The sequence below is a fragment of the Clarias gariepinus genome, chromosome 14 (assembly GCF_024256425.1).
Source record: "Clarias gariepinus isolate MV-2021 ecotype Netherlands chromosome 14, CGAR_prim_01v2, whole genome shotgun sequence".
In the NCBI taxonomy this organism is placed as follows: domain Eukaryota; kingdom Metazoa; phylum Chordata; class Actinopteri; order Siluriformes; family Clariidae; genus Clarias; species Clarias gariepinus.
This window is the reverse complement of record NC_071113.1, coordinates 17,438,944-17,454,737: the sequence shown is the minus strand read 5'-3', so window position 1 is coordinate 17,454,737 and position 15,794 is coordinate 17,438,944. Positions and strand designations below refer to the sequence as shown.

At 37.1% G+C, this 15,794-nt stretch overlaps 1 protein-coding gene across 1 annotated transcript; it reads left to right on the top strand.

Moving 5' to 3' along the window:
- Positions 1-1,026: 1,026 nt before the first annotated feature.
- On the top strand, positions 1,027-15,133 carry timp2a (TIMP metallopeptidase inhibitor 2a). Its single transcript, XM_053511439.1, has 5 exons — positions 1,027-1,413; positions 10,001-10,101; positions 10,187-10,295; positions 12,196-12,320; positions 12,611-15,133. Exons 1-5 carry the CDS (start codon positions 1,287-1,289, stop codon positions 12,806-12,808), a joined length of 660 nt encoding a protein of 219 aa, XP_053367414.1. The 5' UTR covers positions 1,027-1,286; the 3' UTR covers positions 12,809-15,133.
- The last annotated feature ends 661 nt before the right edge of the window (positions 15,134-15,794 follow it).

Below are 15,794 nucleotides of genomic sequence, written 5' to 3'. Positions count from 1 at the left end.
GTTGTTAGTATGCTGTTGTGGGTGATTTTACTTTAGATTAATAAAATTTAATTCTACTGCAATTTGTATCTGGTGTCCTTCCTATGGTTACAAAGTGAGATATAATGCTAATGGAAAGTCCTATACATTGAATTTGAGAGTAAACAACTGTTTAAATGTAAAGCTGTATTTGTCTCTTCATCTCGTTACCATCTTCAACCCTGTTATACTAGTCTCAACCCCGTCACACCTACATTTTCATATATTATTTTCTTAAAATGTTGAAAAAATAATTTAATGTTTGCTGATTTGTGTCTAAAATATTGAGCGCTATCATATGATCATTGATTTTGATTACAATTCTTAGTTAAACTAAATTTTTGATGAAAAATGACAAGATTGCTTTCACTTATTAGTTACATTTCAGGATTTAAGAGAGTAAAAATGTGTGATTTTATGTCATTTTTCTATTTAAAATTTTTGAATTAGCATGGGGGACATCTGATTAATGTAAACATATTCATTTATTTAGAAATACATTTTATGATAATATTCAGAGAGCCTCCAAAGTGTCCATAACGGGGTTGAAGAATTACAGTCACCACATCTTGAAAATATGATCAATAATAAAAGAAAACTAATGCCTGAGATGGGAAAATGCATTTTTCTGATAGTTAAATATATCCTTAATGATGTGGGATATACATACAAATAATACATTTTGGTAAAAAATGTGAAAATATCCAAGTCCAATTTTATCCATTCTCACCGAATGACTCTGGTACTAAAGTTTGAAAACCACTTGATAGACTGTTAGCAGAAACTACGCACCATGTCAGTGTTAATGTTGCTCTGTAAATGATGCACTCGCAAACTGGGCAAAAGATGATGAACACGTGAATGCAGTCAGTGGATCGATATGAAGGAAAGAATCGCTAAAATGTTCACCTCTCTCTCTCTCTCTCTCTCTCAGTCTCTCAGGAGTGATATTTTGGAAGCGCCCACCTCTCTGGTCATATGAAAAGAAGGAGGAGCACAGACAGCCTAAAAGGCGTGATGATTCTAGCTTCACAATCTAAAACACACCCGTGAAAGGATACAGACAGGCTAAAGATTAGAAAAGTGTGCTTTATTGTCAGTAATCTTATTCCCTTTCAGACTTTTCGAAAACGAAGAGGCAAAGCGGACGCTGTACTTTTTGTTGTTGTTGACTGAATTGAGACGCGCGAGTCAGTCATCAGATCCGTGCTGGGGTTTTCTTCTTCTTCTTCTTCTTTTGCTATAATAAAGCTGTACCAAGCGAAGAGATGGTGTGTGTGAGCGGTTTGGTGGTCACCGTGGTGTTGCTGGTCCTCTTTCGGGTGGAGGAAATAGCAGAAGCGTGCAGCTGCTCCCCTGTGCATCCTCAACAGGCGTTCTGTAACGCAGACATCGGTAAGTAGAGACAGAAAACTGAGATAAGGAGAAGACCTGACACGAATCTCACTGCTAAAAGTAATGGCTACTGCTGACAAGACCGAACGCAGTCGGTCGTCTTGTTTTTGTGTGTGCATGATGATGATGATGAGGAGGAGGAGGATTGTGATGATGATTGTGTTTGTGTTTTTTAAGGAGTTTTCTTGCTGGTAGATGTGTAGATATTTTATATCTCTGTGGATGTCACAGGTAATAAGACTCAGTAAGTGTAGTCCTTTAAAAAATAAATCACCTATAAAGCATCTAAAGCATTGAGATTGATAGTTATTTCAGTTGTCTGATCAAAACCTGGCTCATCATACACATTCTTGGAGGGGGGGAAAAGTTGCTCTAGTGTTTTTTGGAAAGGTTCCCCTTCTTCAAATGAATAACATTTGTTTCTACTTAGACCTTTATGTGTTACCCCAGAATGACAAACCAATTGGAGTGATAGATTTCAGGGTGTCTTATGGTTCATTGGCTTACACTCAGAAACGTTATTTTTATGGCTTCATGTATTTTTTTTTACCTAATGAGATTATGTGTATTTTACCTAATTTAATAAATTATGTTTATTAGTTTTGGTTTTATAAGTTTAACCTAAACATACCAGTATTTGCCATTATGTAACATTATTTCTTTATTAATTTAAATATGTTTTTTTTTTAGTCCACAAGTCTAATAAAAACAGTTTGGAGTTGCAATCATTACTACCCATTAAATCCAGTAGAATGTATTTTGTTTTGATTTCCACCACAATCGGTAAGGTTTGGTATGACTTGAACATGGATGATTTGTTTGCTATTTGATTGTACTACATATGCAAAGAATATGGATGTCTGCTGTCTTGACTTTTCTTTATTATCAACCATCACCATTCTCGTACACAGACAGTTATCCTTTAGATTCATCATTTATCCGGGCCTGTGGCCCACATAAGGCTAGATGATGTTTCTGGGACCTGCAGAGAGGACAGTGTAAGAATAAATCTCTCCAAAATAAATTATCTTGAAGCTTTTTCCTATTCATAGGCTTTACCACTTCTACTCATTCCCTCCTTAACAAACAAACTCAAACCTAAAAAGCACCTCTCAATGACACCTTTATAAGACTATTGAAAATATGGTGCTGTTATTCAAGTAGTGTATTTGGAATGTAATATATGAGTAATGTAATTTTTTTTGCCAGAGAATTTGGTAAAGACATACCTGATATTCAGGATATTGGCATTGCTGAATGTTTAGCTTATAGTATCTTTTTAATAGTGTCACATTTGAAGCCGAACCAGATTCAGTTTGAATAGCAGCCTGAAACTAGCACCCAAACAGTATGACACATTCACACCATATTGCTGGTCTGTTTACTCACACTGTCTAGTTGCAGGCTATTAATTCATCAGTGGTCACAAAAGTGTTAGGTTATTATTAAGTAATGCCTCCTAGATGAGCGGTAATCAGAACTGCAATGTCTTTTGAATGACAAGCAAACAGCTAAGGCATAGGCTGATAAATAAATGTGCTATAGTGTAGTGACAGACTGTTAGAAGGGAGGCATAGCCTTTGATTAAAGTCCTGTATACCCAAATTGCATATTGTGCCTGTTTTCTGGGAAGCTGATCACTGTTTTCTGAGCTGAAAGGTACTGCTCATAAAGTCTGCAAAATTGCAGGAATGTTTTAAGTCCCACTGGGGCTTTCCCACCAGTCTCATGCTTAATTCATTGGGACAGTATGTCCAGAGACTCTAGACTTGATACTACAAGCAGCTGGAACAGGATCCAAGACTTGCTATGAGCTGGTAAAATAACATGAGGAAAATTCAGACAGCCAGGCTCTCTAAGGTGGTGTTTTTATATGGCTCACTGGATGTAGTTTGAGTAATGTAGTTTGTAATTTGTGCCACACCCCTCTTATTAAAGGAAGTGGAATTATCTGAGAGCTTCTGACATCTGGTTGACAGTTTTGGATGTGGCTGCGAGGAAAAAGCTATAAAGTCAAAAAGCTTTCAAAAATATTCAAGGCATTCTTTAAATGTTGAGTATAGCCCTCTTGCTCTCTCATTGTTCCAGGTTGCCTCAGTTTATTACCTCAAAACTTGGAGTTTTTTTTTTTATTAACAGTCAGGGTGCCTTTTTTTCTCCACCTTTTTGTGAACATTTAACTTTAAGGCCACTTCTATGAGGGTCACTAGCTTCATGACTCTGGACAGCTGAAGGCAAACAGCAGTGCTAGGTGTTATATTTTACAAGTCTCATTAATATTATTAAGCTTCTCTCTGAGGTCATTCGGTGTTGTTGCCAATATTCCTGCCAATCTGACCTCAATGTTAATGAACCCCGTGGTTTATAGCCAAGAAGGCTCTTGCAGTGCAGAGTCACTAAAGCCTTATTAACTTTGGGTTCTCCTTGAGAGACCCATTAGAAAAGCACAGTTAATATCCATTATTTACCCTACAGTTAATGTGTCGTAGAAAAACAGAGGGAAGCTAGACCGGAAAATTTAATATTATTATTTTCTGATTGTTTAATTTAGAGCAGTACACAAACTGTAGGTGCTGCCAGATTTTATTGACATTTTCCTTGCATGCATAAATATGTGAAGAAAATTAGAAAAGCCCACTTTTTACAGAAATTGGTCATAAATTGTAGGTAGTACATGGCCCTGTTGTTTATGTTGGAAGGCCACATTGAGTGAGGCCTTCCAAATATGCTTCTAAGTAAACCAGTTTACAAGTTGAGTTATATTCTGTCTTTCTCTTGAGTCATATTCTAGAATAAAAAAAAAATAGTCTTTGTGATAAATCACACCTGAAATAAAAAGTAATAGTCATCAATGCTACAGGTACAAATTAAACAATTAATGCTCTGAAACAGAAATAAATATTTATCTGACTCAGTGCAAATATATCAGATTTTTTTTACATTAACTATTATTTAGTTAGTTTTTAATTAATCACAAGCTGACAGTACAATGTTACAAATATGATAAAATGCCATCAGTAGACTATCTAGTCTGACCCTACCTTAAGATATCTATAGCTTAATATGTAAAGCAGCACATAACAACTAAAAGCCCAGTTTTGACCACTCAGTCTTCAAGTGTTTTTGTAGCTACATACCAAGCATCTAATCAGGTCTGGCAATGGCAGATGGAAAAATCACAATGAAGCAGTTAATTATTAAATGGAAAATACTGAATTGTTTGTTATGTCTGCGTTCTTCAGTTGGAATAAAACTTGTTTCGGTCACTTAGCTCAAGCAATGAATTTAAAACTTGATTGCAGTGTTCTAAATATGGTGAAGAGGTGTGTACCAGCTGCACATGACCTGTGAAACATTCACAAGATTGTGTTAAATTGTGCACATAACTGAACACCTGTTTACCCTCCTGCAGATGATGTAGATCTGTTAATTCGATTTCAGTACTTTTGGTTGTTTGTTTAGTCTGTTATAAAGATGTAGGAAACAATGATGATCTAGATGTGCGGTCTTCCTTTCTGTGTACCAATGCATACTCGGAGATGATTCTTAGACTTTGTCAACCAAACTTGAATCAACTCACCGTCTTTCCACATCCTCCCTATTCCTCTCTTTATGTCTCTTTGTTTGGGTCATGGACAGGTTCCAGTCATTAGTTGTCCTGTCTAGTCATTTTCCATGGTGGTGGTTAACCTCAATGCCATTGAAACCTGCTTGTCTAACCAACAGATTTTTATTCAGGAGCCACAGTGACAATGCAGTTGAAACCATCTAGCTGCCTTCTCACTGTGAGTCATCCAGCAGTTCTTCTTACTCTAGCCAGGCATAGTCAAACAGTTTAGCATCTGTCAGACCATCCCCTTTTGCGAAGATGTTACAAAAATATTATAATTAAAACTTTTTCCCCTATTTTTGGCAGAAGATGACAGCTTTAACAATAGTGAGACAGCTGAAACAACAATGCTAGTGATTCATGTTTCACAAAGTCACCCTTGATGATATAAATGCTGAAGTTTTTTAGTGTTGATTTTATAGCAACGCTCAAAGGGCTGTACAAGTGACATATATTGGTAGCCAAATATAAGTTAAGCCTTTATTTGTCACATACAGTATATATACAGTGAAATTCTTTCTTCGCATATCCCAGCGTAACTGGGGTCAGTGGATCAGTTTTGAAACCGCTCCTGGAGCAGATAGGGTTAAGGGCCTTGCTCAAGGGCCCAACAGTGGCAACCTGGTGGAGCTGGGGATCGAACCACAGATTCTCCTTAGCCCTCAGAGCTACAGTACCACTGCCTGGATTTTTAGCTGAAAACTGTTAAACATATTGTCTTTCAGTTTTCTAGATTTTAGGACATTGTATGCTATTTTTATTGTTTGCTATTTTCTGGTCACATGGAAAAGCAGTGAATCTTGGAAGTGGATTTTAAACTGAAAAGAAAAGACCAATGTCAGTAACATTACAATTCATTTACTAATCTACCTTTCAACAACACCTACAGTGTTCAAGTCAGTAATATGCTCATATAAAAAACAAACCAAATGGCAACTGGATGATCCCATAGTCAGCGCATATTCTGTCTTTGGATTGTAGTGAGGGGTTAAAATGTGAGTTAAACATGAGCATACATGGGATAATAAATTATCTGACCATAAATAAGGGTTCTAGTGTTATGTCTGGCATGGAGCCGGCAAGAATTCACACTGTGAAAAGGGCAAATACACAGTGCTTAGGAGAGATTGATTTACTGTGCTTTGTTGTGTCAGGAGGCACGAGTGCTTGAATTCAAGCATCTCAGTCAGATAGAAATTAAGCAGAAGATGCTCAGCCTTATGTTTACTGTTTGGTACATAAATTTAAATGTAATACTTGAGCCTAGCAACATAAATTATTTCCCTTATGTTTTTAAGCCATAACAATTGCAGGATATTTGTATATGTACTGTTCCCTATGACAAGCAATTATTTATGAATTTGCCTTGATCCAACATGGGATTTGCAGTGCTCTGACAAGATGATGCTATTTAATTGGCCTGTTCACTGTTGCCAAAGGACTTTTTGTGTTAAAGAAAGATGGATATGGATGTAGGGGTGGATAGAGCCATTTGGGGCCAAGAACTGATCATGATTGCTAAAAGCTGTGCAATGGAACAACCTCAGGATGTGGCTAGTCCTCATGGTGGGTATGCTTCATGGAAACTATGACACTGTGATTATGATATGTGCATATGTAAGAGAATGTGGGTTTTAACATGATTATCGGAGAGCAGGAATGTGGGTCAGTCAAAGTAATGTTCATGTCATAGAGGTGATGCTTGTGACTTTACATCAGATGGGGTAAAAACATTGGGAAGTGTGACATATAGCAAAAGGTAATCATGCTAAGCATGTTTCCAGGATATGTGAAAACTGTTAAAAAAAAGAAAAAATTGTAGATCTACAGTATTCACTGCCTGTCTGAGAATATTAAGTTAGTCCCTGACGTTAGACGTCATGTAAGGGCCATATCATTTATAACTTATTATTTTTATCTGTTAGGTAATTTCGCACTGTTTTTATTTTTGCTTTGTCATTGCAGTAGGAGTTTTTCCCACTCACAAGACAATTAGTTCCTATGTTTGGACATGTGGGTGTAAAACTGTCTATAACTCTTTCAGCCAGTTAACCCAAATGAATGACTCACTAGTGCAAAACAACCCTCAACTGGTCGAAGTTTCCTGTATATAACCTGAATGTTAGCATGCAGCATAGTCCAAGTTGCTAGTCATAGAAGTTGCTAGTCATAGAAAGTGTTGACCTGCACACAAAAGCATGTGACTTGGAGGAGACTCCAATTTAAAGAGCCATGATCCCTGCATATTTATGTCTTTTCCAGCTCATAAAATGAATCCATTATTGTGGAATGAGGACTGGTTTGTGTGTGTGTGTGTGTGTGTGTGAGTGTGTGTGAGAGAGAGAGAGAGAGATTAATTTTTTTTTCTCCAGCTATTTTGTCTCTGCATGCTATATCCATGGCCTCATATTTTCCATGGTGAGCAAATACCTTCAAAAACAGCAGCTGTTGCACACCATGGAGTCGTTCATCCATTCTACTTCCTCAATTCCTCTTCCACCTCTGTATTCACCCTACTTCCACCATTTAACATGTCCTTGTCACTTTTCAAATGGCCTGTATCACCTCTGTCTGTTTATGTATTTTCGTCTACAATCAAACATACCCCAGCCATCTGTGTTCCTTCTCCTTAGTTCTACTTTAGTAGTTGACACTGTTCCTGAATATTCCTCTATTATAACAAACTGTACTGCCAAAACACATGCCAAATCCTTGCAGCTGGCAAACACTGAGAAGGAGAAGACACCAAAATTCAGAAGTAGCTCGGTTGATGTCTTAATATTTTGTCAACTCATCTGCTGATCTAGGTTAAGTGTGCTGTCCTAAATTTAGGACTGGAAGTGGTCTGTAACAGGGACAATCTGTCAGGACAAAAGACAACTTATTATTAGGATGTTAATAAATACTTAAAATAAGCTGCTTATTTTCATCTACAGGTCATTCTCTATATACAGAAGAATTTAATCAAGAAGTCCTCTGTTGTTAGTTATATTTTTTCCCTTATGTATTACCTATTTTCTTGTAAAAGCTTCAATCAAAATGCATTGCATTTGTTGAAATGCTGAATATAGGGCAGCTTACCTAAGATCAGCACCATGTCCCCATACTGGGTTGGCACTGGTTGCTGCACTTTCCCACAACTCTTCTTTCAGTAATGCCTTTTTGGCATGCTAGTCAAAGCTACAGATGAACAGTCAGCCCTGTGTATTTGCCAATGTTTGCATCTCATTTTTTGCCATGTAGCCCAGACGCATCAAAACCAAGATTATGATCCATCCATCACTAGTCCACCCTTTATACAAGTGCACAGTGGAATCTTTAATATTTTTAAGGTTGTCGGGTTTTAAGCTTTGGTGTGGTTTTTTTGTTTTTGAGAGAGAAAGAGAAAATGAAGGGGGGAGATGGTGCTAATCAGCAAGATTTAACCAACAAATTTTATCTTTGCAGTTTAAAACATTACCACACAAAACCATACCATCAGGTTTCTGAAACTATTTGCCTGACCCTAATATTGCACTAGAACATTAAATACAAAAATATGCATTACATTTCCCACTATAAAATATTATGCTTTGTTATTAGCATATTGCTATATATTATATTAGCATATAAAACTGTCAGCAAAGTCACAAACATGAGCATGCACACACACACATACACACACACAGTTTAACAGTATTTAATATACATTGCCTGTTCAAAAAAAAAAAAAGTCGCACACTAAGATTTCAGCACACAATGTGATGGGCAGTTCATGTGTGAAAATGATTTCTCATACACAATTTGAGACCTGAAATATGGCCGTGCCATCGGGGAAGAAAAACTCCACTGTTGTGATAACCTGGTCATTTAGTAGATTCAGATCATCAGCTGGCTTTTATTGCTACATAACGTTGCTAAGCCAAGACCAGACCAACTGAATTAACCGTAGATCCACATCGCTCTGGAATCAGGTCAATCTGAACTCATTAGACAACCATACTTTTTCCATTGCAAGTCAATTTTTTATGCTCTCTTAAAGGCAAATTTAAGCCTTTTTCTGATTAGTTTCACTACAAGTGGTTTTCTTATGGCCACATAGCTGTTTAGTCCCAGTCCTGTAAATTCTCATCACACACCATGTGTGCATATGGATATTCTCTTATTTTGACTATTAAACATAGCTAGATTTTTCTGGGTTTTTACAGGTTTTTACAATGTCTTAAAGGGTTCTTAATCCAGTCCCAGTCATTTCAAATCTTCTTGGTTGTTTTCTTTGCTTGACGGCAGCCCAATAATTTGACCCTTTTGAAATGACGACCTTTTTTTTTCTAGGGGGATTGCATCATTGTTTACTTTCGTACAAGTACTGTGTTCTCATCACTGTTGTTTACAGGCTTCCACGCATGGGAGCATGAATGTGCTGATGTTACAGAGGGTGGGACTGGGAACCTTTAGTGGCTTGGCTGTTACAATATGCTACTATTCCATACTTCTACAAACTGCTTTTTGACAGCTATAAAGGAGACAGAAAAAATAAAGAGGGATATAAAAAGCTGGAGAACTGAGGAGTCAGCGGAAGGTTGCCATGTGTCAGCTCCTCGTGTGCAGGCTTTGCTCCCACATGTTGGCTGATCTGACAAAGAGAGCTTAAGACAGCAGGGCAGCTGCAAACACTCAGTTTGCAGGAAATGGGATTTGGAATGGGGCATGACTCTTTATGTGAGAGAAATCAGTTGCTGCTGTTTAGGCAAAGCCTTTGAGAGATGGTGTCTGCCTTACAGAAAGACAAGAGTCATGTGCGCTATGATTACATACCTAATGTTAAACACCTTAAGGTACACACATGTGCTTTTTATTTAAATAGTCCTATAAGGCAGGTGTATATGTGGTGATTCATTCATCTTTAGTAACAGCACTATCCTGTTCAGGGTCATGATGGATCCAGATGGTCAATAGTCAATGGATATCTTTTTAATTTGTCTTTTTCTGTAACAGTAATCAGAGCAAAGGTGGTAGGAGGAAAAGAGGTCAGTGCTGGGAACGATATTTATGGCAACCCTATCAAGAGGATCCAGTATGACATCAAGCAGATTAAGGTAAGGAAAGAGCAATGATTTGTCAGATTTTTTTTAAAGGGTACAAATAATATTTAGCTTAACTCATAAACTTGTTTTTTTCCAGATGTTTAAAGGACCAGACCAGCACATTGATATGATCTTTACTGCACCGTCTTCAGCTGTGTGTGGCGTAACCATGGATACTAATGGAAAGAAGGAGTACCTCATCTCAGGTAGAGTTTGTGAACTTTAGTGGTGTGGATAGTGTGTTGTAAAGGCTAGCATGTCATTTCAGATTGTTCAACAAGCAAACTCAAACCACAGGGTGCTATTAATTCCTGAGTGGCAGCACTGTGGGGCAGCCAGGACTTGTGTTTGGTGGTTGAAAGAGGCAGCAACTGGCGTGAATGATATACAATATTAGATTTATATTTAGATTTGATTGCTCTCATCTGTGACCCGAATGAGCTGCTGATCAAACGGCAGAGGAAATAAAAGGTCATGAAAGTACAAAGACAGACATCCTCTGGTTTCTCCATTTCAGACTGATTCAGCATAGCCCAAATTACAGAGTGGACAAGGCAGTAGGGCTGCACAAGGTAGCAATTGCCTTGTAAAGCTGAAGGGTTAAGCAAGGAGGGGGTACCATAATGAGGGAAACTGGGCTTGTAGCTCACAGCAACTGCTGAGGTTGTGATTTTAAAGAACACATAACCATACTTACTGTGCAAATACAGCATGTGAAAATGACTATTCGAAGAAAAACAGGAAGTACACAGGAAGAGAGCATGTTCCAAAGAAATTTGAACAACTGATATCTGAAATGAGAGATATTCCATGGTTCCATGGTGTCATTTCATGGTTGTAAAATACTCGCTTTTGTTGGGTAGCCAAGTCAGACTTACTGACTGAGACTCTGTAATTAAAACACACCAGTAAGGACCTCCATAGTAGCCAGTATGTAATAGTAGGTATAGGTGACTTATTAATAATTACATAGACTAACAATATTCATGTAAACTCTATCACAGGCAGACATAGTTCAGTCTATTTATCAATTTTCATTAGTAGCAAAATGACACTTGTACATCACCTTTTCTTTTACTTTTTTCAACTTTGCACTTAAATAAAATAATTTTAATTGTTAATATGAATATGAACCTCTGAATAAATAAGTATCTGGTAATGAAACTGCTTTTATTACACTTAAAGGGGACTATTATCTGAGGGAAACCATCAAATTCCTATACTCATAATAACAGGATCCTTCCACACAACTCTCTTTTTATCTACATGTCTGTTTTTCTATCCATACACATAATCATGTTTTATTGGGCCAGGGGTAGCTCAGTGGTTAAGGCATTGGACTATGGTTCGGAAGATCCCAGGTTCAATCCCTATAACCACCAAGTTGCCACTGTTGGGCCCTTGAGCAAGGCCCTTAACCCTCATCTGCTCAGATGTCTAATTAGATAAAAATGTAATGTCCTCTTTTTCTGCAAAGTTCTTCACCATGAAGACTTAGCTGAAGTGGCTTTATCTCTGTTAAAGCTCTTTAAGAAAGCTTTTCTACTTATTACGATTATGTAAAGAATCAGGCACAGATCCTGTGAATAAGTTGTTCCTATAGAAATAATAACAAATGAGAACAAGCGCATTAATATAAACCTGTGATTTGTATAATAGCCAAGATTCTGCCAGAGCTTCTGTTACAGGAGTTAAGAATTGAACAGAGCAGAGGTGTTAATAAAATAAACATTACAGGTCCGAGTTGGTGACAATGATATCTAAGGTACAAGCAAGCTTTTAGTTTGTTGCTGATCAATAACCAGAATCTGTATATCTAGAGCATGGATGTATTCTTTCTTTTGTCTTCCATAATTAAATTATTTTAAAAGTTTTGCCCCCAGTCATAATTTTAACTTGTCTCTAGTAGACATAGACTGGATAATAAAAGATACTGTAGCTGTCCCTATTATTTTATTGTATTTTATCTGAACTAGGTATGGTTTTATTTTTGTTTATTGTGTATGTTTATAGACAGTTGTTATGTCTATCTATTTTTACAGCAGGTACAGTACTTCCATGTACTGCTATGTCTACATATTGTTTTGTCTGACATGCCTTCTCCAGGAAAGTCAGATGGTAGTGGAAAGATGCATGTGACTCTGTGTGATCTCATCATGCCCTGGGAGTCCACAAGTGCCACCCAGAAGAAGAGTCTGAGCCAGCGTTACCAGATGGGCTGCGACTGCAAGGTGATCAACATATCCGCTCTGACTGACACATGAATAACGTTTATACTTCATTTGGGTTCAAAGTAACAGCTGAAATTGTCAGAGGTTTTCACATTTATCAACATTATGTGCTTCATATCTATGATGTATTTCAGATCTCATTGTTTGGGATTGTTCAGCACTAAACAAAGAAAAATGTAACCAGCAATAGTAAACTCAAATAATCTTAAACAAGAAGACATTGTGCCTTAAAAACCTCACAGATGTATTTCATTACGGTTAACCTGACTGTGTATTTTTGCTGTGACCAGATCTCCCGCTGCGCAGCCTTCCCCTGTGAGATCAGCAGCCCTGAGGAGTGCTTGTGGACGGACTGGGTGACAGAGAAACTCATTCATGGACGTCAGTCCGAGCACTACTCCTGCATCAAGAGAGGAGATGGTTCCTGTGCTTGGTATCGTGGAAGTGCTCCACCAAAAAAGGAGTTCCTAGACAACGAGGACCCATAATAAATTCATGATCAGCTATATACAGTGCAGTCTGAAGTTCTTTAAAATAACATATATTTAAGATGCAACATAAGTCAGAACAAAAAAAAAAAACTGCACCACACTAAATTTAGATTAGATTTACGGTTTAAATAGATATCAGAATGTAGGTCAGTGCAGCTGCTCAAAAAGCTTGTACTCTGCAACATCACCATTACATAAAATACATTCTTATTTATGAATATTATTTGCCCTAAAAGTGCTTAATTGTTGTTCTTTAAATGACCAAAATGACCTGTGATTCTACAAAATTTTGCAGTCTCACCGCTCATTTCACAAGTTTCTTGTTCTCTCCTTTAAGCAAAGAGAAAGTTTAAGTGTTACTCTTGTGAATGTAGTTTCCCAGAGCTGTGCTAATTGGTCGAGTCAAATACATGGTGAGGCAGGACTTCCCAGGGAGTTAAAACACTGACTGAGATCAAATGAAGAGCATTTAATGTAGATTTTTTTAGAAACTAGGTTGTTAGAAAAAGAGAATTAGAGACCAAAGTCATTCCACATTGATTTGTGAGGGACAAAGAAGCTTATAGTTTGCTGCTGACCAAATTTAAGAATGTTAGAGCATGAGGACAGGTTGTTTCTCAGAGTCATTCTTACCTGTATTGTGTTTGCTTTAAACCACAAAATCCCTATTAGGGAAAAATAAAGGAATGATAAGGCAATACCATATTATCAGTTTGACACTGCTTGTCACAATTTTATTAGTTTCTTTCTGATTGGGGACATGGCGTTACGTAATAGAAAGAAGTCAACTTGCCTAGTGTCTTCATATCCGTTTTATTTACTTGTTGAATATTAACTGATTCTGTCTATGCCCTTTAACATTCTTTCTCTTTCTAACATGTATACCTTTGTCTTGTCTGTGCTATTTTTATAATCTTAGATATCTGCCTTTTTACAAATAATTTCTCTTAAATCACTCTTGATCCTTATTGAACTTTTTATTGCACTTTGTAGGAACTGCTAAAGAACTCAATCATCTTTTTTCAGGTTTTGTAAGTCAGTAGAATGCCATTTAATGCCTTTTGTGCTTATTTGCAAATGACATTGTAATGTTCATGTAGAACGTGAGATACTGAGGTTTCATTAGCAAATGCTTGATAGGAATTTTCTGGCCTTAGACTGGAATACGCCATCAGTGTCTCTGCATATGGTTTATTAGTTGATGTGCTGTTAGAACGCATAATGAAGTAGGGCTATGAAGTAAGACTCTAGTTGCCATGGTAATAGCTGCACCCCACACTTGCCCTTCAGTTATCAAATTAAACAGATTAACAGCTGAATAACATACACATTGTTCTGTATTTGGGGAGAGGGAAGGTTTCTTCTCTGCATTACTAATGAACACAGTTTGTTGGTTGAGTTTAGAGGAAGGCACAATGAATGATGTTTTTGTTACTGTATTCTGATTGGGCACTACTAAGTCATGTGACACATGGAACAAGGTGTGAGGGTAGTAGTTGCTAGGCATTTTGACAGGGTGAACCATAGCACAATGAGAGAGGCTGAGACAGACAGAGGGAGGGAGGGAAAGCAGACCACTGTGCAAAAGAAGAGAACAATTATATCTTTTTTGCAGTGGATTAGGATGATTGACGCTTTAATGCCAATGCTATTTTGTGTATTTGTTTAAAGGTACTAAAGCTGTATAAAATTAACACAGTGAAATGTTTCAGAGGGTTGTTGTTCGAAATAAGCCTATTCTAGTTTGCCCGGGCTTTTCTCTCTTTTTTTTTTTTTTTAAAATAAAGCTGACGGTGTTAAAGTAACAGAATTTGCTGGTTTAAACAGCTTACAGTGTTGTGGAGAAGCTGTGCTTTAAATTAAAAAGCTTTAAGACTAATGTTTTTCTTTTGACCTTTTTTATAACTTGTCATGAACATGCTTGACCACCTATAAATACTTACATGAATCTAATGTAAGGATAGTGTTCGCAGTATTTAATATGCATCATGCTATATCTACATTATGGCTTTGTATTAAATGTTATGAAATATAAACAGCATAATTTAAATGTTTGTTGTTGCTATGTTTCTATATTTTACTGTATTTTCCTTTATTTTATATAATGTTCTTTTTTCTAGCCTTTGTCTTTTCCTTTTAAAGATTTGCTGAAAGTACAGTAATGCAAGACCTCTTGTGTGTAAACCACATGAGAGAGCACGTGTATGATGAGAACCAGACTATGCATGTCTTTAATGCTTTGTGTAATTTCCTATGTGGATGTTCATTTGTTGGGCAAATTTACAGTATTAGCAAAAAAATAAATAAACCTGGTAAAGTACATTATAAGCTCTCTGGTAAATTCTTCAGTTAGTTGTATGTTTCAGGCTAGAAAAATGTGATGAGAATTTTGCTGATGCCAGCATGTCTGGTTTATTATAGATAGTAAACAGGTCAGAGCAGCATGAAGCTTGCAATACAAAACACGCATCAGAGTCCCCACCTTCTAATTCCCCAAACCAGCTGTTACCAGCCTCAAATCCAGTCGAACCCAAATACTGGTTTAATAACAGCTCTCATATTTCCCCCCACCATAAACAGTTTTCCACTTTTCCATTTTCAAGATGCTCCTTAAGGGTGTCAATGCTGGTTTCAAAAGCTATTTGGTTTCCATCCTCGAAAACAGCACAAGGACGTCAACCATAACTGGAAATGAAACGCTTCCCTCTAGTGGCCAGAGTGCAACATTGCAGTTTCCATAAGTTCGAACAAACAATAAACAAAGCTTTGATATCTATGTATAAGATCATGTTTATTTAAATATTTGGAAATTAAGGACATAACAAAACACAAATCCGTGTTGAGAAAAATAGGCAGACTGTCAGAAGAAAGGATTTTTTGTACACAAGGCACGTCTTTCTTTGTACACAAGGCACGAAGAAAAAAAAAAGAATGATACTGCATGCCCTCATGACAATTCAGACAGTTACACTGAATGTCTATA

Coding starts and splice junctions, on each gene's coding strand:
- timp2a (XM_053511439.1), top strand. CDS start 1,287: ATGGTGTGTGTGAGCGGTTTGGTGGTCACCGTGGTGTTGCTGGTCCTC. Junction 10,296..12,195: donor GAAGGAGTACCTCATCTCAG/GTAGAGTTTGTG, acceptor TGCCTTCTCCAG/GAAAGTCAGATGGTAGTGGA. Junction 12,321..12,610: donor AGATGGGCTGCGACTGCAAG/GTGATCAACATA, acceptor TGCTGTGACCAG/ATCTCCCGCTGCGCAGCCTT.